General features: G+C 49.0%; 2 protein-coding genes across 8 annotated transcripts; one reads left to right on the top strand and one right to left on the bottom strand.

Moving 5' to 3' along the window:
- Positions 1-136: 136 nt before the first annotated feature.
- Positions 137-5,671, bottom strand: Bag5 (BAG cochaperone 5). Of its 2 annotated transcripts, none has more exons than XM_055592800.1 (2): positions 5,430-5,671; positions 137-3,809 (listed from the first exon to the last, which is right to left on the bottom strand). In XM_055592800.1, the coding sequence occupies exon 2, from the start codon at positions 3,782-3,784 to the stop codon at positions 2,441-2,443; it is 1,344 nt and encodes a 447-aa protein (XP_055448775.1). In that variant the 5' UTR covers positions 3,785-3,809; positions 5,430-5,671; the 3' UTR covers positions 137-2,440. The 2 variants fall into 2 exon arrangements, with proteins under 2 accessions (XP_055448775.1, XP_055448776.1); XM_055592801.1 differs by lacking the exon at positions 5,430-5,671 and adding an exon at positions 5,095-5,266.
- On the top strand, positions 5,625-27,478 carry LOC129665896 (cytochrome c oxidase assembly factor 8). Of its 6 annotated transcripts, none has more exons than XM_055592804.1 (6): positions 5,626-5,819; positions 15,117-15,314; positions 16,495-16,558; positions 20,999-21,089; positions 25,399-25,485; positions 26,460-27,478. In XM_055592804.1, the coding sequence occupies exons 1-6, from the start codon at positions 5,697-5,699 to the stop codon at positions 26,476-26,478; spliced, it is 582 nt and encodes a 193-aa protein (XP_055448779.1). In that variant the 5' UTR covers positions 5,626-5,696; the 3' UTR covers positions 26,479-27,478. The 6 variants fall into 6 exon arrangements, with proteins under 6 accessions (XP_055448777.1, XP_055448779.1, XP_055448780.1 ...); XM_055592805.1 differs by lacking the exons at positions 25,399-25,485; positions 26,460-27,478 and adding exons at positions 21,776-21,899; positions 24,518-24,540; XM_055592802.1 differs by lacking the exon at positions 26,460-27,478 and having other exon boundaries at positions 5,625-5,819; positions 25,399-26,452.

Below are 27,478 nucleotides of genomic sequence, written 5' to 3'. Positions count from 1 at the left end.
GACAGCCTCAAATTAAAAACAGAAAAAAAAAAAAAAAAAAAAAAAAAAGGGAAAGAGAGAGACAGAAACTGGTTGAACTTCATTAAAATTAATATACAGGCATTTTTAGCAAAAGAAAGCATTAAACCGAACTGAATACACTTTCGTTCCATTTATTTTAACAGTGACTTTGTCACAGATTTTCATCTAAGAGGGCAAAGAATGAACTAAAGGCAAAGCTATCTGAATTTTGGGCAAGATAGTGAATATTCCCACTTTCTTTTTTATAGAACCAGACATGACATGTTTAAGGCTGGCAAAGGCCACGATTATCTGGAGAGGTTCTCCTTGCAGCAGTTTCTTCACATATGAAGCCACTACAGTGACAGACTGAGTTTAAGATGTCCACAAATCAGCCCACAGCAATACACAGGGCTCCAGAGGGACAGGAAAGTGCAGTCTGAACCTTGTTTTGTTCTTTGTATCAGACAACTGGGTCCAAAGAAATCTAACCCAAGACACAACCTATCCCCACAGCACACGAGGTCATGTGGCTACTTCCAGAACCAAAGGAAATCTTACTGGCCTGGGGGAGAGCTTCCTGTGCTTAGCAAGGCTCCATCTCAGCAATGTGGGGTACCCTGGCAGGTTACAGCAAAACCAATTCAAAGAGACAAAAATCTGCTTCAACAGGACAACAGTGGACACTTTTGTGAGAGGAAAGGCTGACATGTGACTCTCAAAAATGAAGTTAAAGAATTATGTAACTCTTGAAAGGTACAGCTAAAGTGGCTTCATGTACTGTGATTCCCTGGAGTTCAAGTCAGACTTGAGCATTCTAAGGCCATGCCACAGCACAGCTCCGACCAAACTGAGAATTCCAGGGCTGGCAGTGGGGAGGGCTCACTGCCAGAAGCCCTCAGGACCTATTCTAGAGCATTTCCAGCAGGAAGCTATGGTGGGCTTTTGATGAGATGTGCACAGGAGCTTAGGGCTATATGTTTATGATCAGGCATGTAAAGCTAATGCATGTTTTTTGCTGTTTAAAGAGAATTTCCTTTAAAGTTTCCAAAATATTGTGGAAAAAAAACAAAAACCCACAGCTCACGAAAGTTGGAAAGGTCAGGTCTCACAGGATCATGTCATGACCTGGGAACGGGTCTGTTATAATGCAGGGGCCCACACTATCTAGGCACTGCAGAATTTTGGGGAGCTCCTTTTAGCATTAATAGACAACCATCAAACTGGATACTTAAACAAAAATATGACATCAGCAGGCACCCCACGGCCTCACCCCAAGTGGGTAGAGGTGATATTTAGGTGCCAGCAGCAGCTACTGCCATCTGGCCTCTGCAGAGAGCAGTCCCTCCAGATTACAAGTCTCTGGTGTCATGGTGTAAATGTTATGCTTAAAAGGCTTGTCTAGGCTGGGCAGTGGCGGTGCCCGCCTTTAATCCCAGCACTCTGGAGGCAGTCAGATCTCTGAGTTCGAGGCCAGCCTGGTCTACAGAGCAAGTTCCAGGGCTACACAGAGAAACCCTGTCTCGAAAAACCAAAGGGTGAAGGGAACAGAAAAGAGGCTTTTCTATTTCACAGCTCTGACTGACAGGGAACTCCATTCCATTTATGCTACAGGTAGCTCCTGATCAGCTCAGGAGAGACCCACACTGGACACTGCAAATCCATCCTGCAGTTACAGGCAGACAGCAACTGCTCTTTTCTTCATTTAAATGTTCCCTAGCCTTATTAACTAATAAGGAGAATTTTAAGTTGAGATCTCACAAGCAAAAATAGCTTGAAGGTATCGATTAGCTGATGCTTAAACCCTCAGTGCAGTTTCAAATTTTTAGTTGTCAGGCTTCATTAATTTCATGTGTGTTGTACACAAGATTTCCTCCTCTAAAATGAAAAGCACAGGGGAACAGTTTTTTTTTTTTTTCAAGCAAAAATGTTTATGAAAAAAAACATAGCATCCAAACAAAAACCCTACCCCATAAAATTAGGCAGGACCCATAGGCGTTCCAACTTAAAAAGGCCCAGCTTTGTTTAGCATAATAAAACATCTCTGTACTGTTTTTGTGCGTGGACTTTATTCAGCCCTGGAATTTCCTCCTCCTAATTTAGCTGGAGTTAGGTAAGTTTCTAGACTCTCAAATTCTGCATTTAATGCTCAAACAAACCATTTAAATCAGGAATGCTGCCCTTTTCATGTTCCCATTAAAAACACACAAAATAAACACAAACTACACACTGTAAGGATAATGAGCCAGATGGAAAAGTTAATGTGCTATAATGATATTCGTTTTGCAACATCAAAAGCAGCAGAAATACTGAATAAAATTTGATTAAATCATAAATACTGAGATTGAATATGCACATAGAAATTACATTTAGGCTCCACAAAATGAAAGCTCTTTAAGAGTAGATAAAGTGCGAACCAGCAAGATCAGCTCCTGGTCCATCAGTACTCCCACTCATCAGACTTCAGGTCAAGGTAGCTGAGGATGTTCTGGGCCAGCTTCACAGCCTGTTTCCTGGCAGCCTTACACTTCTCTTCCCCCTGTGGGTCAACAGCATCCAGAGCCAGTAGCTGTTTGGTCAGTAGCTCCTCCAGACGGATGTAGTTCTTATCAGTTCGATTTCCACCAAAAGAGAGGACTTCTCCCTGGATCTCGGACAGATTTCCAAGGACACCCCACACAGCCTTATGCGGCGGGTTTTCCTCACAAGGGGACAGCTTCCTCTTCTCAAGGGCTTCCTTCAGGTCCAGATACGTGATGAGGGTCTGGACTTCAATCACTGCTCGTCTCCTGGCTTCCCGGATGCAGGGGTTCTTCTCAACACTTACTTCATCCAGCTGTCCGATCAAGCCCTGCAGCTCTGTCTTGGAGCTCAGGAACAACTCAGGAGGGCTCTGCGCCTGGAGCAGCTCATTTTTTATTTCTCTCATCCTCTTGAGGACCTTTTCTATTTTTATGATGGAATGGTTCTGTCCCAGGTCAAATGCATGCGCATTGTCAGCTCCCTCTTCTAAATCGAGATATTTCAGTAATGTGTTGATGTCCTCTACCACCTCTCTCCGGTAATTCCTGATCTCTGTCCGCCCGCACACGTCTAGGGCATCTAGATCAGCAATCAGCCCCGACAGCACACATGATAAGTGCCTGCAAGTCTCCGTACTGTCCACGCCCATCAGAAGTGCGATCAAGGTGCCCCTGGCCTTGTTCACCTCACACATCACAGAGTTGATCTTGGAGACAGAAGGATGCACATTCTCAGACAGTGGCAGGGAAGGCTGTTTCTTCATGCAGTCTTCCATAATCTCTTGCACTGCACAGATCTTGGTTAGCGCGTAGTACCTTGCTTTCCGCAAGGAGATCTTCCCTCCAGTTTTAACATGTGTGAGCCTCAGAATGATATCCTGGATGGCTTCCTCAAACTCATCAGTCACAGAGTTGTCCCCACTGTAAAAGGGCACAATCTTTTCTCTCACGAGGGCCTGCGCTTCACTAAAGATGTTCTGGATTTCAAGCCTGTGTGGGTGGTTTGCATTCTGCTCCAACTCTTTGAGAAGGCCTTCTGTCTCCTGTGCTGCCCTCTTCCTAGCCTGCTGAATGTCTCCTTTTCCTTCTGTATCTACAGAGTCTATTTCAAAAAGTTGTTTCGTCAGAATCCTCTCCAGTTTCTTATAATTCTTGTCATCTGACAGGCCACTGAAGCCAACCACTTGTGGCTCTATGTTCTTTACTTCCCGCTGGATCTCCTGGAGCCTGCTAATAGAGGGGTGTTGGTTTCCCATCTCCATACTTCTGTGTTCAGATGCACAAGCACTGAAAGATGGCAAGAATGAGAATGTATTACAGGCTCTGCAGGATGTTTACATCAACCCATTCTAAACTTCTTTTTAAAAGGCACTCTTTTTACAAGGGCTGTGGAGCTAGCACTCAGTCAAGTTCAAGTTGGAGCCAGGGAAGAGGCTGGAGATAGGGCTCAGTGTAAGAGCATTGGATGCTCTGTAGAGAATCTGGGCTTGATTCCCAGCGTCCACATCACAGCTCATGGCCACAATAACTCCAGTTCCAGGGAGCTGATTCCTTTTCTGGCCTCTACATGCACTAGGCACACACGTAGTACACAAATACACGGAGGCAAAACACCAATGCACATAAAATGTAAAAGCCAGGCAACATGGTACTCAGTTACACTACCAGTGCCGGAAAGGCAGAGCTACATGCATCTCTGTGGTTCACTGGCCAGCCAGACTAGCCTACTTGAGGTGCTTCAGAATGAGAAGCCCTGCCTCAAAAAACAAAGCCAAAGGATACCACAGAAATGATGGGGGTGGGGAGGCTGAACCCTGGCACCTGGGCATGCACTAAAACACACAGACAAAAGGTTTGTCAAAGATTTAAAAGACATAGTTGAGGAGAGAGAAGATGTCATTTATATGTCAACTTCCTCTCCTGGAAATAGGGACAAAGCAAGCTGGGTGTGCTGAAACACGCCTACAATCCCAGCATTAGAGAGGCAGAGGGAAGAGAATTATGAGTTCAAGATCAGCCTGGCCTACTTAGTGATACAATGAATCAAAAGCAAAAGGGAAGTAGGGAAATATGGGAGCGATTTTAAGAACAGATGGAAGTTACTCAGGGTCCAGACTGGGGTGGATGTCTGGGCCTGTGAATTCTGTTTTCAACCATGAAAGTGAGCTGCATATACTTCACACGAAGCCAAACCACTAGGTTAGCAGCAACACACTTTCCTGAGATTTCAACATCTTAAACTAGTTTTTTGGAAGCAGCAGGGTACCTCTGTGAAAGTTAACAGTAGCTCTTCCAAACTCAGAGGACCACCATTGTGCCAGGGAGCCAACTATCTACTTTTCAGAAAAGAGGAACCAAGAAACTTGCAAGTCCTCGCTCTCGGTTTCAAATGCCCCCCTCCCCCGCGAAAACGTGACGACTGCGTTGACCGGGTCACTCGCCTCCCCGTAAGCGTGCCTGGAGCATTTCCCACGCTCTCAGGTTTCTACCAAACAGCTCACTTCCGGCGGACAGGCCACAGAACTCAGTCCCTGCGGGAGGGTCCAAGCCCGGCCCTCGCAGCGCTTTTTACCCCGAGAGGTCTGGGTGGCGGCGGTCTTGGCTGCCGCGGACGGCGGCGAGGTGGGAGATCGGCCCGTCACGGGGAGCGGCACCGGAGCGGGACCCCCAGCGACATCCCCCTCGCCCTTCCCGGCTAGGTCTGACCCGGGCAGCCGGTGAAGGGGCCCCCGGCGGAGGCGGCGGCAGCTACTGGCCGCGGCGGCCGCTCCCGGGCGTCTCGGCCGGGCCCGACGCGCCGCCGCCTGACCTCACAACGGGAGCGGGGCGGGCGAGGGCCTGCGCAGCGAGGGCGGAGAAGCGCCCGAGTCGGGGAGAACGGAGCTCGCGTGCCCGCGCTGCGCTCACCTGTGCCGCACGCGCCATCGCGCTCCGCCACCCCCGCTTCCGCCGCGCTGCCGTCGCCCTCGCGGAGCGGGCCACACGGCTCCGGAGCCCGGGGAAAACTGCTCCTCTCCCCGTCCCGTGCCGGCCCCGCCGCCCGACGTTTCTCTCCGGGAATGCGCACGGTCGGCCTCGCCGCGCGACGCCTCCGACTTTGCGACGCTGCCGTAAAGCCGACCTTTCCACTGTCGCGATGCTGCCGTGCGTCGCGAAATCTAGAGCGCGCGGACCATGGCGGCTTTGCCGCCCGGAACCAAAGCCCTTGGACTGCCTCTCTGCCGCTTCTTCTCCGGCGGCGGCGGTCGGCTGGCCCGTGAGCGCGGTTCGGAGCGCAGGGATGCTGCGTCCAGCCGGGTAAGCGGGACGCCGGGGACGCTGGCAGGGAGGAAGGTCGCCGAGCACCTCCCAGGACGACGGCGTCTACCCGGCGGACTGATGATCACTGTAGAGGACCGCTATGGAGAGTGCGGATCTTGCTTATTCCCAAGTTAATGACCGTCTGTATTTACACAGCTCTTGAAGTGTGTACTTTCCATTTTTTGCTTCATTAAGAAGATTAGTGTTCGTCTTAACTCCCTGGCTGACTTCCTCATCGCAGTTTTGTAGACTTCACATTGCTTGTAAATATGCACAATGTCAAAGGTCCATCAGTTGCACTTCTTTGCGAGAGGATGTTTTGTCTAAGGGAGGCCTAGGTTTTGAGTCTATCGGTCAGGCGAAAATGCTGACTAAGGCTGCAGATAAAACATTAAACAGTGCCTACTAACACTTCATTTGCCACCAGGCTAATGACAGAAATTGAAGAACTTGGTTTAAACAATAATTAAAGGAGGACAAAGAGAGAGATAATTAAAAATTGCGAATGTGCCTACTGTGTCTTAGCACACTTTTATTATAATTACGGTTTTGAAGTTTTGTCAACAGTTTAGATTTGTTGCCTATGACCCTGGCTTCCGGCTCAGTTCTCTGGTACAAGAAACAAGCCTTCACTCATGTCTCTAGAAAATAGAGCTTCCACGGCTTTAATCCCAGTGCTCAGGAGGCAGAGGCTGGTGGATTTCTGTGAGTTCAAGGCTAGCCTGGTCTACAGAGCAGGTTCCAGGACAGCCAGGGCTACACAGAGAAAATCCTGTCTCCAAAACAAACAAACAAACAAACAAACAAACAAAGCCAAAAACCCCCAAAAAGGGAAGGCACTCTTGTCCACAGCACAAGTTCCAGGACAGCCAGGTCTACCAAAAACATAGATGGATAGATAGATGGATGGATGCATGCTTTGGGAGGGGGAAAAATGTAACAGCCAAGAGCTTTTCTCGTGGTGAGCTTTTTCCCTAACATTCATTCATTTCCTTATTATTACTCTGTGTGATACTGTGCTGTGGAGTTGAGAGGACAACGTTCTGGAAACCTTTCATTCTTTCCATGGTTGGAATCCATGGTAGGTCCCAGGGATGGAACTCAGGTTTTCACATGAAATGCTTTCACCCTTTGAGCTGTCTTGTCTGACCTTCCTTATCCCTGGTGGTGAACTAATGCTGGAAAAAAGACTGACAGGGAACAGTCTTTGAAGAGTCTTGCTGGAGGCATGCTGGCACAACTAGAAAGGCAAGCTGATCTGCATAACAAGTTCAGGGGGTCAGCGTTAAAAGTGAGGTCCTGTTCTCAAAACAAAAAGTAAGCCTTACCCTGGGTCTGGGTCCTCAGGGTAACACTTCAGCCTTTTGTAGTCCAAGGGGCAAGCCTGTGCAGTGGGGATGATTATGGCTAGAGGAACTGGCTACCAGCCAGAACTTGCCCAATTCTACACTGACTGCTTGTGCTATGTTTTTTAGGATCTAAATGCCCCATTATGGTAAATATTGGGTGGTACAAAAGAAAACAGTTTGCTTCAGGGCTATTTCCTATGTGCTGCTACCTTTCTTGTTTCCTGAGTAATTAAGTGATTGTAAGAAAGATTGTTGCTTTGCAAAGACCCTTTGTAAATATCAAGTCTTAAAAATAACATTGGGGGGGGGGGGGAGGCATGCCTGTAATCCCTGCACATGCAGAGGCGTGCAGATCACTGTGAGTTCGAGGCCAGCCTGGTCTACAAAGCTAGTTCAGGACAGCCAAGGCTACAGAGAAGCCCTGTCTTGAAAAAAAAACAACAAAAAATTAACATTACAGCTGGGAATGGTGGCACATGCCAGTTAATCCCAGTCCTCCCCGGTAGAGGCAGGCAGATCTCTGAGTTAGAGGTCAGCCTGGTCTGCCTACACAGAAAAACCCTAACTTGAAAAACCAAAAACAAACAAATAACTAAAAGAATTTAAAAGAACATTGCAAACATTTTCTTCAATAAAATAAATTCTATACTAGCCTGCTCTGCGTATTTTTTTCTTTAGCTATCTGGCTTTAAGGAGACCTACTTTTAGTATCTACATACCTTCATTTCTGATCTCTTTGTACTAGTTGCTTTGTACTTTTTATTTTTGTCTTTGACAGTCTTATGTACCCTAGGTTAGCCTCAGACTTTCTTGTAGCTGATGATAACCTTGAATCCTCTGCCTGCATTCCACCAGCAGGCCAGGCTGGCACCCAGCAGCAGGCCAGGCTAGCACCCAGGAATGAATCTCAACAACCCTGGGTTGTTTGCTTTTTTTGTTTGTTTGTTTGTTTGGTTTGGTTTGAGACAGAGTTTCTCTGTGTAGTCCTGGCTGTCTTAGAACTCATTCTGTAGACCAGGCTGGCCTTGAACTCTCAGAGATCTGCCTGCCTCTGCCTCTTGAGTGCTGGGATTACAGGCGTGGATCCCCCACCGAGGCTATATGAAATTTTTTAGATTTTTATGTGTATTATAGGTGTTTTACCTATGGGGATATTTGTACATGCAGTGCCTGCAGAGGCTAAGAATGGTGTGTTGGGTCCTCTGGAACTGGAGTTATAGATGGTTGTCAGCTCCCGTATGGGTGCTGGAAATTGAACTTGGGTCTTCTGGAAGAGCAGCTGATGCTCTTAATCACCATCTCCAGCTCAAGGAGTAAAAGTTTAAATGATATACAAGATGTTTACATCCTCATCATTAACAAAAGAAAAAACCCTGAAAACTTGTACACTGAACAGGCCTGTTGTCCACCACTGGAACCATGGCCTCCTGACATGGCATGTCATTACTTCTCTGGCATTCATCAGAAATGTCAGGTATAGTGCCTCATGCCCACGATCCTGTCACTTGGGATGCTCCAGTGAAAGAATTAGAATTCAAAGCTATCCTCAGTGACAGAGAATTCTGAGGACAACCTGGGCTACATAATTTTGGAGAAAATGCTTTCTCAAAAAAAAAAAAAAAAGTCACTGTTAACTTCATAAAATGTTGCCAGGCAGTAATGTCACTCGCTTGCCTTCATTCAACCAGCACCTGGGAGGCAGAGACAGGCTGATCTCTGAGTTCGATTTAGCAGCATCATTGTATTTGTTGTGAATTCCGAAGTGATGGCAACTAGGCTTTGAAGTATCCTTTTGTAAATAGTCAGTGATTGTTATCTGAGGTACTTGAAGTTGTCTTCCTGAAGCATTCACAGAGCCTTTGCATAACTTAGACATACCTGACAAACCAGGAAGCCTGGCAGAGAACTTCAGACAACCCCTAGATCAGATGAGAGGTTTGGTATCAGAAACTGACTTGCTGAAAGTACCTTTTGTAACAATACAGAGGCTTCTTGTAAGGTGGCTTCATTCCTCACAGGCTGATCAACCCTCAGAAGCCTGAATTCATCCTGTGTGTCTCTTTCTCTGATCAATACAGAATGAGTTCTAGGACAGCCAGGACTACACAGAGAAACAATGGTACAAAAAACAAAAAACAAAACAAAACAAAAAAAAAACATGCTTTTTTGTAATGGAAGTTTTGGTTTCTTTGTAAACTCAGTTATGTAAATATGTTTTTGTTTTAATCCCAAGTGTGAGATTTTAGTCGGGCTATAGTTTTCTCCACAACTGTTGTCTCCTGAGGGGCCTGGCTTTTGCCAGCCAGTACCAGCCTTCCAAGCGAGGGTAATGGTCTAGGACTCTGAGGGTACCAATTTGAGAGCCCAGAAAGAAAAGGGGTGGCTAGGGTGTTGGCCTGTGTTGTGTAGCAGTTTAAACAGACCAGAGACTGGTGGTTTGGAGCTTCTGGGACGCAGCGGCATGGAAGCCACTTTTGCTGTTGATGGAGATTGGTATATCACCCAAAGACCCATTGACCCTAAACAGCCGGGAGAAGTAAAGGGGTCTCTTTGTTCCATCTCCCGACTAACCTTCTTTCTCTCCTACTTAGGGCTGGGGGGTTTGGTGGAGGGAAGTAAAGGCCTAAACATCCCAAATAAACTAGCGTTTTAACAATGAGTACAACACTTTTCCTGTTCTGGGGATTATTTATTTTGGTTTAAACTTTTCAGCAACTAGGAGAACCTTCTGGACCTTTGGGCCTGAGTTTTAAAAGAACAGGCCATTTTGATATTTTTTAGAGAGAGCAAAGGGCAACTGGAAATACTACATACAAGCTGGATTTAGTGGGCACGCCTGTATTCCCAGCGGAGGGAGGCAGAGGTAGGCTGAACTGAGTTCAGGGCCAGCCTGCTCCACGGAATGAGTTCCAGGGCAGCTACACAGAGAAACCCTGTTTCAAACAGCCAAAAGAGAAAGAAAGAAAGAAAGAAAGAAAGAAAGAAAGAAAGAAAGAAAGAAAGAAAGAAAGAAAGAAAGAAAGAAAGAAAGAAAGAAGAAAGAAAGAAAAGAGAAAAGAAAGAAAGAAAAGAGGAAAGAAAGAATAAAGAAATACTGGTACTGATAGTTTTATGTCAACTTGACACAAGCTAAAGTCATCTGAGAGGAGGGGACCCCAATTAAGAAAATGTCGCCAGCCAGGAGGCAGAGGCAGGCCTCTGAGTTTGAGTCCAGGACAGTTCTACAGAGTTCCCGGAGAGTCAGGGCTACACAGAGAAATCCTGTTTTGCAAAAAATGTCTCAGTCAGATCTGGTTGTATGTTGCAAGCCCCATTTTCGTAGGTAGTGATTGATGTGGGATGGCGCAGCCCGTTGTGGGTGGTGCCATTCCTGGGCTAGTGGCCCTGGATTCCCTAGGAAGGCAGGCTGGGTGAGAGAAGCCCAGTTGAGCAAGGCAGTAAGCATCCCTCTGTGCTCTCTGCATCAGCTCCAGGTTCTTGCCCTGTGTGAGCACCTGACCTCACTCGTATATGGAACTGTGAGTGAAGTAAACCCTTTCCTCCCCAAGTTGCTTTAAAAAAAAAAAACAAATTATGTATTCAGTATTCTGCCTGCATATATGTCTGCATGCCAAAAGAGGACATCTGTTCTCATTATAGATGGTTGTGAGCCACCATGTGGTTGCTGGGAATTGAACTCAGGACCTTTGGAAGAGCAGCTATCTCTCCACCCCCACCCCAGTTGCTTTAGGTCATGGTGTTTTATCACAGCAGTAGTCACCCTGACTAAGACAGCACTGCAGGGCCCATCTGTGAAGTGGGCCTTGGATCCGGAGCTGTTAGGAAAGACAAAGATAATAAAGCAGCAAATGTGGAGGGGGGCCCAGGCAGGAAGCCCCTGCTGCGGTCAGTTCTGTGTGCTCTCCTTTGTATTTGACACTGAAGATAGCAGATTCTGCGACTTGCTTTTTCTAGTGTTAAACCTTTGCAGGCCTGGAGGGATAGCATCTTGCTTCACTGGTTTATGTAACCGCTTTATGCAGTAGGGCCTGGGGCCCTAACTCCGGCCGCCTCTGGCAAGCATGCACACTCCCTGCTGTCTTGCTCCCGCTGTGGTTCTGCGCTGTGCAGCACTGCCTGCAAGGAGACACCACAGCCCGGCTTGCCTCTCAGGCATGTTGGATTCTTGTCTGAGACCCTGCAGGGTGCATGGCCCACAGGGAGGCTCCCTTCCCACGCACAGCCCTCCTGGCCACACTTCAGGAAGCCAGGCATTGTGTTCGCACAGTGTAAGAGCTAAATCACAGTAATTATTCACTCTACAAAGGGAGGCCTTTTTAAATTTGTATTTTATTTTTTTACAAAAGGGCTTTCTTTTCCCCTCCCCCAAGCCTCTTGCTTTCTTTCCTAATAGCACCTACTTGGTAAACACAGTATTTTCATGTAGGGAAAGTAGAGGCATTAACCCATCATAGTCAAAGATAAATCTTGTTCAAGTTATGAAAAACAGAATGAGCGAAGATGTGTGGGGGCTGCCCTGTGGAAGCAGGCGGGCTGCCACCAGCAGATCTGTGTGAAGAAGCCATGCGCTCCTGGCTCTCTGTGCTGTGCAGTCAGCAGTCAGCCGTGCTGGGCAACCTGTTATTAAATTTTGTGGCAGGGTCACATTGTGCACCCTTAGCTAGCCTGGCACTATGTAGATCGGGCCGGCCTGGAATGTCCTTGCCTCTCCCTCCTGAGTACTGTCATTAAAGGTGCATGTGGGGTGGATCTTTTAACATTTCTTCTTTTTGTTGTTTTGGTTTCAGTGTTTTGAGACAGGGTTTCTTTGTGTGGTCTTTGCCGTCTTGGTTTTATAGACCAGGCTGGCCTCGAACTCACAGAGATCCACCTGCCTCTGCCTCCCTGAGTGCTAGGTTACAGGCATGTAAAGCCACTGCACCTGGCTTTAACATTTCTTCCTGGAGATGGAGACTGTAAGAAGAAAAGAGTGGGCTGGACCTGGTGGCGCACACCTTTGATCCCGGGGAGGCAGAGGCAGGCAGATCTTGGTGAGTTCAAAGCCAGCCAAAGCCAGCGAGTTGGGAGGCTAGAGACATGGCTTATATGGTCAAGTATGTGCCACACAATCAGGAAGACTTACTTTGGATCCCTAGTACCCATGTAAAAATCCAGTGTGCTATAATCCTAGTGGTGGGTGTGGACATGGAAACAGGCTGATCCCTGAAGCTTATCGGCTGGCCAGCAACTTAGCCAGTTAGGCGAGTTTCAGGTTTGGAGAGAGGACCCATTTCAAATAATAACGGTGTGGGAAGTGATCAAGGAAGACACCTGCCATTGGCGTCTGACTTGCTCTTTAAACGTCTGAATATGTTGGTGCTCCCCTATCCAAACTTGCCATGTGTGATGGAATGGTTGAGCCTGGGTTGGGGAGATAGCTCTGTGGCATAGTCACTGGTGCTCACACCTTCAACCCTAACAAATAAACACACACACACACACACACACACACACACACACACACACACACACGTAAGCCACTGAGGACACTGGGACTGTCTGTAGCTCAGTCATAGCTTGAATGGGTAGGGTCCAGAGTTTGATACAGCACCACAAGAAAAGATAACAAATTTTAAAAAATATTATGGCTGACAAGGTGTCTCAATGGTTGAGAGCACTGCCTGTTCTTACAGAGGGTCCAGATTCAATTCTCAGCACCTATATAGTTCACAATGGACTATAAATCTATTTCCAGAGGATCTGACACCCTCTTGTGGCCTTTACAGGTACTGAGCATACATGCAGGCAAAACACCTGTACACATAAAAATAAACTTTAAAAAATTAAAATGTGCCAGGCGCAGTGGCACATGCCTGTAATCCCAGCACCCAGGGAGGCAGAGGCAGCAGGATCTCTGGGAGTTTGAGGACAGCCAAGAGTACACAGAGAAACCCTGTTTGGGGTGGGCGGGTATTAAAATGGTTTTAGTTAGGTGTGTGTACAAGTGTGGGTATATGTACCAGCAGCGCAGGCACGCACAAAGTCTAGACGTGTCTGTCAGAGCCGCCTGGGCCTGGAAAGACAGGCAGTTTTGAGCTGCCTGACATGAGTACTAGGAACTGTTCTTGGGGTCTGTGAAAGAGACCAAGTGCTGTTAACCACTGGGCCATCTCCAGCCTTGCCGAGGGCATTTCGGTTTTCTTTCCTTTCTTTTGTGAGTAACCCTGGCTGTCCTAGAAGTCACTCTGTGTAGACCAGGCTGGCTTTGAACTCAGAGATCGGCCTGCCTCTGCTTCCTGAGGGGTGGGATTACAGGTACACAATGCCGCAGACACTGCCACCCCACCACCACCCCACCACCCCACCCCAGCCAGGGTTTTCAAAGAAAGCACTTAGACATTGCTTTGGCTGCAGCCTGGAGTAGTATGGGCAGAAGTGCAGAAGATCAAGGGTGGGGCCAGTGTGGAGGAACTGGTTCCCACGGTAATGGTGTTTATAGAGGGCCAAAATAAGTTTGTGCCTCAGCCTCCTAAGTGCTGGAATTGCAGACACAGCCCCTCTGCTGAGATCATTTCTTTTTTCTGAATAGCAAAACATGAGGTCTGGTTTCAGTCTTTATTTACAACTATAGAATGTAATAAGTAGAAGCTTCAGAGGCTGGAGGTGTGGCTCCTTGTGCCAGAGCTCTTGCCAACAAACCTGAAACACTTTAATTGAGCTGCATCCCAGCCCATCTTTCCAGACTTGATTTTGAATAACAGTACTCACAGGAAGAGCCTCTGTTTTAAGATGGTGTTAGGGCTGGAGAGGGCATTCAGTTAGGAGCACTGGCTGCTCTTCCAGAGGACCCGGGTTCAATTCCCAGCACCCACATGGCAGCTCACAACTGTAACTCCAGTCCCAAAGGATCTAACACCCTCACACAGACAAAACAACAATGCCCAAAAATAAAATCTTTGTAAATATAAAAAAAGGTGATTGATATGGTAAACATACAAATTAGACCCAACAACAAGCATATACTTAGAATATTGGATTTTTCTAAATATTTATTTTAAGGGATTTATTTTTATTTATGATTGTGTAAATCTGTGTGATGTGTGTTTGCTGAGGCCTGAGGAGGGTGTTAGACGCCCTTGAAGTTGGAGTTACAGGTACCTGTGAACCACAAAAGAAGAGGGCTGCTGGATCCATCCGCTAAGAGAGCGGCACGTACTTTCTGATAAAAATAAAATGAAATGAGCTAATGGAGAAGTTATATAAATGCAGGTTTATTGGAAGCGGCAGGAAGGGGAGAGAAGGGAGAAGTGTGAACAGAGGAGGAGGAGGGGAGAAGAGGAGAGACGGGGGGGGGGGAGAAAGGGAAGGGGAGGGAACAAAATGTCTGTCTGGATTATGTAGTGAAGAGCCTCTGGTAGAGGGGAAGCTCTGCCCTGGGCTGGGGAATTTAAGGTACAGGGCAGGATCTGCCAGCCCAGCTACGGCTACAGGGCAAAGGGACCAGGAGATGTTTGGAACCAAACGTTTTTAATCACTGAGCCACAACTCCCCCCCCGCCCACCTCCGTTTATTTTTATTTTATTTTTTTGACAGGATCTCACTATGTAACCCTGGATAATCTGGATATGTAGGTCAGACTTACATATCTATCTGCCTGTCTCCCAAGCACTAGAACTAAAGGTGTGCGCTACCACCAACTGGCCTCAGTAGTATCTTCACAAGAGCACAGTACACACACACACACACACACACACACACACACACACACACACGATACATTCGAATTCCACAATGAATCCGACTTTATTGCCACCTACTGTATCTTACAATATTAACTGTATGCTCACCGTTTCTTGCATTAATTCACAGGGTAAGCTGATAAGGGCCTTGAATAAATGCAGGTTGCTAATTTTATAACACCAGGGTCTGGTTTAGTTGCATGTTAATTCCATTCATTTTATTAAAGGTCTCAAGATTCTGCCCTCCAAGACAGTCTTGCCATGACTGGATAGGACCCCCAGATCAATACTCAAACCTTCGTCCTGTTCATTTTCACGTCCCTGAAGACGAGTCCCCCTTGGAACAAAGGCTTAGAGAATTGAGGCAAGAAACACAAGAATGGAACCAGCAGTTCTGGGCCAACCAGAATTTGTCTTTCAATAAGGTAAATGTGGGGTTCAGCTCCATGAGGAATAATACTCTCAGCCACTTGGGGGCACTAAATCTTTAGCGTTTACATTGTAGCCTTTCTGTTTGGGGTTTGTGTGAGTATGTAGAATATTTTGTCTTAAATAGTGTGTTTAGGAGCCAGGTGTGGTGATGCATTCCTTTATTCCTAGCACTTGGCCTTCAAAGGCAGGATGATCTCCAGTTCAAGGCCAGTTTTCCACCCTAGTGAGCTCCAGACTAGCCAGAGATACATAGTAATATCCTGTAAAAAAAAAAAAAAAAAAAAAAAAAAAAAAAGGCTTTAGGAGATAAAGAGATTGTATTAAAGCAGCATGTAACTGTATGGAAGACAAGGCCAGTCTCTACTATGTAGCAAGTTTAAGTCCATCCTGGGCTACATGAGAAAAGTCCTGTGTCAAGCATAAAACTAACCAGGCTCAGATGGCTTCACACCCACTCTGATGGCAGCTGGAGCATCTCTCAATGGTTAGAGCACTGGCTGATCTTTCAGAAGACCACTTTCAATTCCTAGCACCCGCATTGCAGTTAACAAGTGTCTCACCCTGTTCCAGGGGGTCCAGTGACCTCTTCTGGCCTCTTCAAGCACTGTGCATGCATGTTGTACACAGACACGCATGCAGACTCTCATATATACACACGAAACAAATCTTAAAAACCAGGCTTTACAAGTGTCATGCTTCTCAGGAAATGTACCCCAAACTTCTCAGCATTGTGCTCAAGCTGAGAGTAGTAGAAAGCAAGAGAAAAAATTCGTCTCTCTCCTCTTGTTTTAGTGCCTGGAATTAATCCTAGGGCTTTGCACTAGGCTTTGCACTTTAAACAGGTACTCTGCCCTGTTTAATCTTTATCTTAAGATCAAGGCCTATTAAGTTGTCCATGATGCTTTGAACTCACACCTGCCCCAGCCTCCTGAGGAGCTAAGCTTACAGGCATGCACCACCTCTCCTGCCTAAGAACACAGTTGTTTGGGTTTTAATATTTTTTAAATTAATTTTGATTTTGTGGGACAGGGTCTCATATAACCCAGGGTGGGCTCAAACTTGTAGCTGAGAATGACCTTGACCTCCTGATACTCCTGTCTCCACTTCCCAAGTTCAGGGAGTATGGGTGTGTACTAAACACCTGGCTAAGAGAGTTTTGATGTCGCCTTTCAGGAAAAAGAAGAATTCATTTACTCAAGACTCCAAGCTAAAGGCTTAGGCCTTCGAACCAAGTCAGGTTAGTAGCTGGCGCCGTGTTGGTGTTGTGAGAGAGGGGATGCACAGGGGCAGAGAGCCTGTGTCCTCACTTCTCATCTCACCGGCCTGCAGACTTGTGTTCCTGTGTGTATGTGTGCCATCGGGTTCCCACAAGCTCCTGGCCCCCTCTCCTCTTTCCTTCTGCAGCCTCTCGGGGGTTAGCTCTTCCTTTTTCCTTTGCCTTTCTTTTCCTCGTATGGTCCTGGGGTGTGGGGAGCAGGGCCTCAGCAGTGGCTGTCCTCAGACAGGAGGACAGAGCCACCCTAGGGCTTCTTCCTTTGTTCTTAAGATCCTCTCCTGCCCTATCTTGCCCCTCTCTTGCTTTACACAATCTGGCCCTCCGCCTGCCTCCCTGTTTATTTCTCTGTCCAGTGATGCCAACCCCAGGCCAGCTTCCAGCCATGCTGGGCCCTGGATTAGCAGACAGAGATGGGGTTGTGTTGAATTAGCCTGGCTGCTGCCATGGGAACGCAGGATGAAGGAGGCCCAGAGGGATGGCCAGACAAAGGGGTCAGTGTCCAGAAAACACACACAGTTCGTCTTGAGTAGCAGATGGGTGGTGTTTGTAGCCAAGATGACATAGACCATCTGGACTTTTAAACAGGCTGCAACAAATTTGTCTTAATAACAACACCTGTGGACTGACTGCTCGAGGAGGAAGCTTTAAACAAACAGGACAAACAGAGCAGCAAGGCGTCAGTCTGCTTTCTGAATTTATAGGGAAGTTTTCATCGACACTTAGTCCTGGTGGAGTTGCTTTGGTGGCTGATGGCAGGCTGAAATCCCTAGCCCTTTTCTAGAAAAAAGCAAGCAATGTCCATGACCATCTCTAAGACGCCCTAATGGGACAGTGAGTTCAGCAAGTTTTCCTTACAGGCTGTCTTTAACTGCAAAGTGGCGATGTCTGGATGCCCAGTGATTGCAGACTAGATGGAGCAGTTGGCCACCTGCTGGCTGAATGTTCTGCAAATTCTGCTGCAGTGTGGGAAGTTCACTGACTGACTTCAAGTGCAGAAAGCAGGCAGCCCTAATGTCATCTGTGGACAGCGGTGGCAGGAGGGAGTCTTCCCTGCCCTTTTTTTGACTGCACCAGTGTTTGTGCATCCAGAAAAGAGGGAGCCATGGAGACAGATCCTCCTCAGATGGCGTTTGTGAGACACCCACATGTTTTCAGTAACGATGTAATAAATTGAGTTTTCCCTCTCCCTTCCTCCTCCTCCCTTCCTGTTCCAGCCCTTCTCTTTACCCTGTTCCCTGCTCCAGTTTGCTTTATATTCAGTAACAAGAGGCAGAGATGCTGATGTGGAGGAAGAATGGCTTGGCCAGCATTGGTGGGGTTCCTGTGGGGGGACCCTAGGCCCGTCTGAGAGCTTCTTGGGGACTCATCAGGGGTGTGCAGCTCTGCCTGCCTCCACCCTTCCCTGTGCACACTGACTGCAGCAATGGCAAGCCTACCTGGAGCCTCCTCTCCCCACTCCAACTACTGTCAAGTATCAGAGAAGCTTTTGTGAGGCTGTGCTGTGCTGATCATTTACTAGATGAAGAAGTAGGCGTAGGGAGGACACAGTGTGAGTCTCCGAGGCCAACAGGGAGGAGCCTGTCCCTCCAGTGAAACAGCCAGTGCTGCTGTTGCCAGGGGAACAGCTTGCTGTTTTGACAGTCCCTCCCTTGTAATGAAAGGCTCAGAGGTGCTGCTGGAGCAAAGGGAACTCCCTTCTCTGAGGATCAGCTAAGACTGCCACCCGGGAAGCATGTCCCCACTGGGCTCCATCCTGGTGCCCCCAGTCTGCTCCTATTTTCCCCACCTGCCTGTGTCTTTCCTTTGAGACCAGCTTACCCATCACCTTCCCTGGGAGCCTTTGGCGTTCCTTACCTCTCGGTGGTAGGCACTCCTCACTTCATCTGAGTAGCATCTGTGTTCATAGAGGCATCCATTGGCCACTGGGATGGGGTGGGTAGAGCAGAACTGTGGGGCTGACAAGCCAACAGAGCAGGGGCAGCACACAGGTGGGTTCAAACTGCACTTCTCGCATGTGGACCCTTGGACAGAACTAGCAGGGAATTAGGGAGGTGAGTGGGCACCTGACAGTGTCCTGTGTGTGTGTGTGTTTCCTCAGGAGAGTCCTCTAGGCAGAGGGGACAGCAGGAAGGCTGAGTCAGAAACAAACACATCTCAAGAAAAAAGTGCTGTGTGGTCAGCACAGTGGAGAACACTGCTGAGCTCGTGACAAGGGCTTGATTCTTCCACGCGCTCTGTGCATTAGCAGGCGTGCATGGCACACGTGCTGTTTGTCTGCACCATGGAGTAAACTGAGGCACAGAGGATGGCAGATCACGACACCCTCCTAATAGGAGGCAGGCCGAGGCTGGACACGGAAGTGCAGCTGTGGAGCTGAACCAGTCTTCCCACTCGGTGTTGACATTCTGGCCATGCGTGTCCAGGTGGGGGTGAGGGGCGGTGGCTCCCACAGGTGCACTGTGCAGCAGTGCTCTCCGTGAGGCATCGCATCGCACCCACGCCTGGAGGAGAAGCGCGTGGCCTCTGCCTTGCCCTCCGCGCAGTTCAGGAGGTGGTTGGTGTTTGGCTTTCAGCTTCCGTGTCAGGGTACCCCATCCCTCATTCACCCTCCGCTACCTCGGAGTCTCATTCCTTTGCCGTCGCCCTGAGCCTGGCCTCTGCGCCAGTGCCCACCCCAGGACCGTTTGGGTTTTCATGAGTAGGTTAGTCCTGAGAGTGGGTGCAGCCACAGGTGGGGCATCCGAGAGCGTCACCTGTCCCCGCTACAGCTGTCGTCGGTGCCTGGGTGTGTGTGCTGGCTCAGGGCACACAATTGCTTCCCCCAGTGCGGACTGGCTGTAGCTGCCCACTGTGCTCAGGTTCATCCCTGGGCCCATGCTCTGCCGGTTGACCCGTGCCCGCCTGGCTGCGACAGTGCTGCGCGGCCCGCCGCTGCAGCTCCATACGAGTTCTGGAGTTGGGACATGTGAGCTTTGTCTCTTTCTTTTGTTTGTTTTAGTTTTTGAGACAAGGTTTTTCTATGTAATCTTGCCTGGCCTGGACTCACTGTGTAGTCCAGGTTGGCCTTGAACTCATGGAAATCACTTGCCCCTACCTTCTGATTGCTAGGATAAAAGGCTAACGTTGTCCTGTTCTCTCGCCCCCATTGTTTTGACTGTTAAATTCTTTGACTTTCCATTTGAATTATAAGATGGTTGGGTTTTTGTTGTTGCTGTTTTTTCGAGGCAGGGTTTCTCTGTGTAGCCCTGGCTTGCTTTGTAGACCAGGCTGGGCTTGAACTCAGACATCCTCCTACGTCTGCCTCTAGAGTGCTTACATTAAAGGCATGCACCACCACTGCCATTCGAGGTGGCGAATGCCTTTAGTCCCAGCACTCCACAGGCAGAGGCAGGAGGATTATGTGAGTTTGCATCCAGGCTTGTTTATAGCATGAGTTCCAGGATGACCAGGGCTACACAGAGAAACCCTGTCTCAAAAAAAAAGAGAGAATCTTTATGTGTGTCGGGGTTGGTGGTGATGGTGTTCTTTTTTTTTTTTTTTTTTTAAAGATTTATTTATTATTTATACAACATTCTGCCTGCACACCAGATCTTACTATAGATGGTTATGAGCCACCATGTGATTGCTGGGGATTGAACTCAGGACCTTTGGAAGAGCAGCCAGTGTTCTTAACCTCTGAGCCATCTCTCCAGCCCGGTGATGGTGTTCTTAACACAATCTCAATAGTTCGATTTTCCCCAATAAAGACTCGAGTCCGTGCTGGTGCGAAGAGTGGCAGAGAGGCAGCTGGCCTTCCTGCTCAGCATACGCCCCAGAAGAGAAAACAGCCTTCTTCCCCAGCATGTCTCCAGAAAACCTCAGACTGCGTGTCCCCCCTTCTTCCTATGCACCCGTCTCTCCATCCTCCTGACTCCCTCTTACGCCATTGTTTATTTCTCTCTTCACTCCTTGTCAGCTGGTTGCTTGCTCCTCCTCTTTTCTGTAGTTGACTTTATTTAATCCTGTGCAAGCAGAAAGCTCTTGGATTAAAGGTGTATGTGAGGGCTGGCCACACCACAACTAGAAACAGGCTTTTCCAGAAAACAGCACAATCTCAGGGTTCACAGTGTGACCAGATATCCTGCAGCAGGGTGGTTCAGCCTTGGCATGCTTGTGGAGGTCAGAGCACAGTTAGTGGGAGTTGATTCTCTCCTTTTACGTTCTGGGTCCCAGGGAATCAGCTCAGGTCTTTAGACTCGGCACCACGTGCCCTGACCCATAGCAGGATCTCCTTGTAAGCAAGGCTGGCCTCCACCTCCCGAGCCCCCTCTCTCCACCAGCAGTTCTAGGGTGATGAGTGTGCGCCAGCACTGCCAGCTTCTCCCCGTGTCCTGTCGCATTTAAGTTGAAATTTACTTCTAGGTCAGAGAGCAACGCTGGATGCGGAGGAGATGGCTGACTTTTATAAGGAGTTTCTGAGTAAGAATTTCCAGAAGCACATGTGCTATAACCGGTAAGCGTTCCCGTCTTCCCTGAGGGTCACCTAGCGCATCCTCATCTGGGTGTTTCTTGCCTTAGTCTAACAGCTTTGCTGTTTTCAGTAGAGGTGGGGGCTCCGTGACTTTGTGGTTCCCTCTGCAGTTTTAACTAAACCGTCAGCCTCAGTGTGTGCATGGCACCCACAGCGCTTCTGAAGTGTCCGGAAGACGCTCCCTAAGTGTCTTTCCTTGGACTTGTCGGGTCAGTCAGGACATGGCCTGGGTGGGAGCAAGGAGGTCAGTAGAGATCCAGGGCCACAGGAGAGCCATGCAGGGCCCGCACAGAAGCTGCACCCCAGTGAGTCAGCCTCCCACAATGCTGCATGTACAGGGTACAGAATGGCACTGTACACGCGTGTCTGTGCTGATACTCACAGAATGGTCCTAACTCCTCCTGGCCACACGTGGAAAAGCTTGCCTGCCCCTGTGCCAGTAGTAGTTAAAGGTAACCACATTTTAAACACATTTATGGACACTCATGTAGCTGGACTTTTGACTGCTTTATTGGATCTCCCTATGTCACCCCTATCCCTGCCAGCCCCTCAACATAAGGTAGGAGAGAAAGAAGGTGAGAGGAGAAAGTGGGCGGGGATATCATTAGACTACTTCCTGCTGATTAGGGGTTCCCTGGGGAGGGTTTGATCAGGATATCTCCAACCAGCAATCAGGCCGGCAGCAAGCAGCAACAGCAGCAGAAGCAAACAGCAGCAGGAGATCAGCAGCCACTCCAGGCCCCTCAGGGCTCTCCGATTTATACCCTCTGAAGAGTTCCCGGAATTCCAGACGTAAGCTATCTGGAACCACAGCCCTGCCAGAGCACAAGACAAATCAGAGTTAGCTACTGTGGTCAGTCAGAAGCAGCCCATATCCCACCCCTGGGATTAAAACAAAAACATATTCACATAGTATTTCTGTTTTTATTTAGGGTTCGTTGTTTTTTGTTTTTGTTTTTTTTAAAGATTTATTCATTTTATATGTATACGGTGTTCTGTCCGCATGTATACCTGCACGCCATCTCTCCAGCCCACATTTCTGTTTTTAAAGAAACCAAAATTTGGGCTGGAGAGATGGCTTGGAGGTTAAGAGCACTGGCTGCTCTTCCTAAGGTTCAATTCCCAGCAACCACATGGTGGCTCACAACCATCTATAGTGAGATCTGGTGCCCTCTTCTGGCATGTGGGTGTACACCAGGCAGAACACTGTATACATAATAAATAAATAAATCTTTAAAAAAAAAGGAAAAGAAAAAACACAATCAAAATTCTTACTGCACACTCAGGCAGGCTGGTCAGTGGTGGCACACACCTTTAATCCTCTCACTTAGGAGGCAGAGGCAGGTGGATCTCTGTGAGTTTGAAGCCAGGTTAGTCTACAGAGTGAGTCCCAGAACAGTCGGGGCTACACAGAGAAACCCTGTCTTGGGGGGGAGGGGAAGAACACACTATGAGTGATTATTTTCCTGTTGGTAGAGAGATCTAGATGCCTGTCATCCCTGGCTGCTGAAACTACCTGGGGATGACAGATCAGGAGGGAGCACAGCCCAGGCCTGAAAGGTGTTCTCATGAGAGGTGGGGTTGTAGTGTGTCTGGGATTCTAAATCTAATACAGACCGTAGGCAAACAGCAAAGGGGTGTGCATATGTGGGGTGTGTGCCGAAGACATTTGGGAGCCCAGCACAGCGGCCATGAGTTAGACGATCATCTGTCAGTTCGTGGTCTTTTTTATTTATTTACTTATGTTTGAGACAAGGTCTCATCTACAGGCCTGACCCGCTGGAAACTTGCTCAGCAGACCAGGCCTCTGCCGTAGGAGTGCTAGAATTAACAAGCAGGTGACACCGGGTTTGGCTTGTTTTTGTTACTGTTGTTATTTGGTTGGTTGGTTGGTTGGTTGGTTTGGTTTTTTTGAGAAAGTGTCTCACTGTGTAGTTCTGGCTGTTCTGGAACTCACTATGTAGATCTGGCTGGCCTCAAACTCACAGAGATTCTGCCTACACTCACTTCCCAAGTGCTGAGAGATTAAAAGTGTGGGCCACCATGGTTGGCCTGATATATCTGATTTTTTTTTTTTTTTAAGAAGATTTTAGTTGTTTGTTATATCTGGTAAAGCAGTTAAAATGCAACTTGAGATTTGCTTTAAAATACAGCAGTGGCAGGGCTGGGTGTGGCCAGAGTGCAAGGTCTCAGAGAGCATGGGCGGCAGTGGGGGTGATGAGGGCAGAAGGCAGGGCTGGCGGTCAGGCCTGGAGTCGGTGTCTGTGGGGCAGTACCTGACCGAGCCGGTCACCCGGCCTCCTGAGCGTGAGGACACAGAGCCCTGCTGCCCCCTACAGGCTCAGTGAAAGCTGCTCTCAGGAGGCCGCCTCAGAACACAAACAGGAAGGCTCAGCTGGCTTGTCCCCAGAGATCACATCAGATCATGTGCTTTGCCAGAGCCACGTGGCTCTGCTTGGCCTGAGGCGCATGGAGTGGCGGCTTGCACTCCCACAGCCTTTCCCGGGTGCTTGGGTGCTGCTTGGTAGTGGACTTGCTTCAGCTGCTGAGTAGTGAGCTTCTCATGTGGACTTTGGGGACTCAGACTGGCTGGCGAGCACTGCCACCTCCCTAGGGCTTCCGTTCCTCTCCTGCCTTCTGTCCTGAGAGCCAAGTGGCTCCAGCCCTGGCAGAAGCGGCTCAGGGCCTGGCACTGCTGCTGCTGGCGGCCTTGGGGCGGCAGGGGCTTGTGCCCAGGGTCTGAGATGCATCTGTCCTCCTGCAGTAAGCTCTTCAGACTTCACCGGTAGGCTCGGTGCTGCCACCAGTGGTGGGCCTCCACTGAATGACTTGCAGGCAGCAGCCATGGTTTTTTTTTTTTTTTTTTTTTTTTTGGTTTTGGTTTTTCAAGACAGGGTTTCTCTGTGTAGCCCCGGCTGTCCTTGACTAGCTTTGTAGAGCAGGTTGGCCTGGCCTCAAACTCACAGAGATCCACCTGCCTCTGTCCCTGAGTGCTGGGATTTCAGGCGTGAGCCACTGTACCCAGCCTGTGTATTTTCTTTGTACAAATTCCACCAGGGTGTGTATGAGAGGATCAGAAACCTGTCATCCAGGAGAAAGGGGATTTAGAGGAAGACAATTCGGTGTCCTACTGTGGAGCTCTTTGGCTGTGTACTTTTCATACAAACTAGACCAAAGCAGGACCTCCCTACCCCAGGACCCTAGAAAGCCTGATAGGTTATGTTCCTGTTATCACTGCCTGTCTAGGAATGCTGCTGGCTTCAGAGGGGATCTTAGGAACCTTCAGTGAAGGCCAGAGGACAGTCAGAGCCTTCCATACAGAGGGGAGCTGGCCGGCTGGAGTGGGGAGTCAATCGAGCACACATCCAGGGCCCGGTGCCTGCAGTTGACCAGTGCCTCTTTCTCCGTAGAGACTGGTACAAGCGGAATTTTGCCATCACTTTCTTCATGGGGAAAGTGGCACTGGAGAGGCTGTGGAGCAAGCTGACACAGAAGCCAAAGAAGATGAGCAGTTAGGAGCCCACCTGGACGTGACCCCCAGTACCCAGGTTCCTTTATGAGGGCCCTGGAGACTAAGTGAGCACGAGTCCCTTGGCCTGTGTTCAGACCCTTCCTGACTGCATCCTAGCTGGCTTGTTCTCATCGATACATTGTATATTTATCGTCTGTGTTTTGAATTGTACCAATTCAGAACGTAACAATGTAAAAATGTGAATAAAGTTTCACTGCAGGAATTTAAACCTGTTGAAGTTAGGCGTGAACCTTCACCTGGCTGTGGTGGTGTGGTGGGGATCCTCAGATCTAAGCCCCAAAGACGGCGAAGTCAAACACAGAAGGTGCAGTGTCTCTGTGAAAGGCTGGTTATCACAGAGGGGTGCCATCATTGTGCCGTGAGGCCACGGCCTCGGCTTCCAAAGGCACTGCATAGCAGCCATCACCGCATGGGTAAGGGCGCCTCAGAAAAGAGGACACGGAACTGTGTGTGGTTGATGTGGGCTGACGCCACCATTACGGTTCAGATCTGACCATCTCCACAGGCTCAGCTGCAGAAGGCTTAGTTCCCAGCTGGTGGCACCATGGGGAGGTGGAGCCTAGCTGGAGGTAGTAGGTCGGAGGGCATACCCTCAAAGGGGCCAGCAGGAGTCCAGCCCCATCTCTCTCTCTCTGCAACCTCCTCTGCCACATGCTTTCTGACGGGAGGTGGCACCTCACCAGCAGCCCAAAGGCAGGGGGCAGAGTGAGCTGGACTGGAGCCTCCGGAGCTGAGACGGCGACCTTTCCTCCTCTACAGTGACGTCTTCAGGAGCTCATCAGTAATGAGAGGCCGATGCTGTCGCCATGCATGCTGCTACCTAAGGACCTTGCCAAACCTGTGCGGGTACCACATCACCAGTGTTCTCCTCACTTGTCCCAGAGTTGTCACGCTATTTCAGGGAGATCGCCATTGTTGAACAGACCAGCTCTGCTCCTCAGCTAGTGGCTTGGTGACCTGTCCAAGTGTATCCATTGTATGGGCCGCCACTGGTCCTCAGGGCTCCGGGAACCAAGCTTGTTTCAGGGAAAGAGCCTGGAGTGCACTTTAGTTAGGGAGGGGCAGGTGGCATGAGAGCCAGGGACATGGGAAACACTCCCCAGGCCCCACAGCTGAAGGCCAGGGACTGTGCCCGAGTTCCAGGTCAGCGGCTGCCTCTGCAGAAGTAGGGGCAGGGCCTTGTCAGGTCCTCATTTGGTGGAAGTGACTACAAGTAGGTGACAGGGACTTGAGACTCTCATTACCCTGCCCCTCAGGTTGAAGGCCAAAGCTGCTGTCTCCTTTTTATAGTTGTTTATTGGTGGGTGTGTGTGTGTGTGTGCGCGTGCGCGCGCAGACAGCTCTCAGGAGTTGCTCCCTTTTACCATGCTGGTTCCAGAGATTGAACTCAGGCCAGCAGGTTAGAGGGGAGAACCTTCACCCTCTGAAGAGCCATCGCCCTGGCCCCAAGGGTGCTGTCTTTGAGGAGTGGCTTCACAATAGCTGTTAGGACTGTCTGAAGCTGGACAGGAAGTCTGAGATAATCTGCAGAGTCGCCACGGCTGGCGGATGGCCTCTGGATGGCCCCAAACTTAGAAACAGCTGCTTCTCACCAAGGACCAAGGCTGGTGGGAAGCGTGGGTCTCAGCCTTGGTCTTGGGATCTGATCTCAGAACAGGGAGCAGATCCTAGCCCCCAGCCGCTGGCACTCTTTTGGGAGGTTCTGGAAACTTCGGGAGATGAGCCCGGGAAATGGGTCACGGAGGAGGGGTGATTGTTTCTGACAACTGCTTCCTGTCTCTCTTTGCTTCCTGGTCTCCGTGATGCGAACTGCCCTGCAGTGCCATGGCCTCCCCATGATGGACTGAACCCTCTGAAAGCTTGAACCAGAATAAATCTTTCCTTGATGAAGCGGCTTCCGTTTCCTCACAGTCATGTAAGAGAAGGAATACGGGAGCAGAGCAGAAGCAATCGCGTGCTCTTCCTCAGGACAAGGCCCGGCCCTGTGAAGAAGGTTGTCAGCAGGAAGGCAGCGCCAGGTCCTGTGGCTCAGGGGTGTGTGTGAAGGGTGCACACTGTCTCTGGTCTGTACGCCCCTGGGGGTCTGGCCTCCTGAGGTGTCCTGTGGGCCCTGTGGCCGCTCCCGGATTAATAGGCCAGAGTTCTAGCGACTGAAAGGTCTGTGTGAGTTTTGTCTCCGTAGCCTGTGGCCCTGTGCTAGTTCAGACCCAGAAGTTCAACTTGATCCTGCCAAGTGCACTTGAATAGCGTGATATGAACTGACACTTTTTAAAGACAGTGTCTCACTGTGTAGCCCAGGCTGGCCTCTGGTTCACAGAGATCCCTCCTTTTTCTCCTGACTGCTGGGATTAAAGGTGTGCACCACCACACCTGGATTTATTGGACTTTTTAAGTGTGTGTGTGTGTGTGTGTGTGTGTGTGTGTGTGTGCGCGCGCGCGTGCGCTGGGGATTGAACCCAGGGTTTTGTACTTCTGGACCAAGTGTTCTGCCAGATTGACATACTGGAACCTGGATTCTTTTGTTTTGTTTTGTTTTTTGTTTTTTGAGGCAGGGTTTCTCTGTGTAGCCTTGGGTGTCCTGAAACTCACTTTGTAGTCCAGGCTGGCCTCAAACTCACAGAGATCCACCTGCCTCTGCTCCCATGTGCTGGGGTTAAAGGCATGTGCCACCATGCCTGTCCCTGGGCCTGAATTCTTAAAATCTAGTAAATGTTATGTTAGATCACAGATATGTAAGTAGATTTGTAATAAGTTGTAATTGCAGTTATTTTGACCATAAAATTTGTTTTGTTTTTATAGCCTCATTCGAATAAAATATTACTGTAGACATTCTGGTGTT

Source organism: Psammomys obesus, unplaced genomic scaffold, assembly GCF_907164565.1.
Source record: "Psammomys obesus unplaced genomic scaffold, mPsaObe1.curated_primary_1811, whole genome shotgun sequence".
NCBI classification, from domain to species: domain Eukaryota; kingdom Metazoa; phylum Chordata; class Mammalia; order Rodentia; family Muridae; genus Psammomys; species Psammomys obesus.
This window is presented reverse-complemented; position numbering and strand designations above follow the sequence as displayed.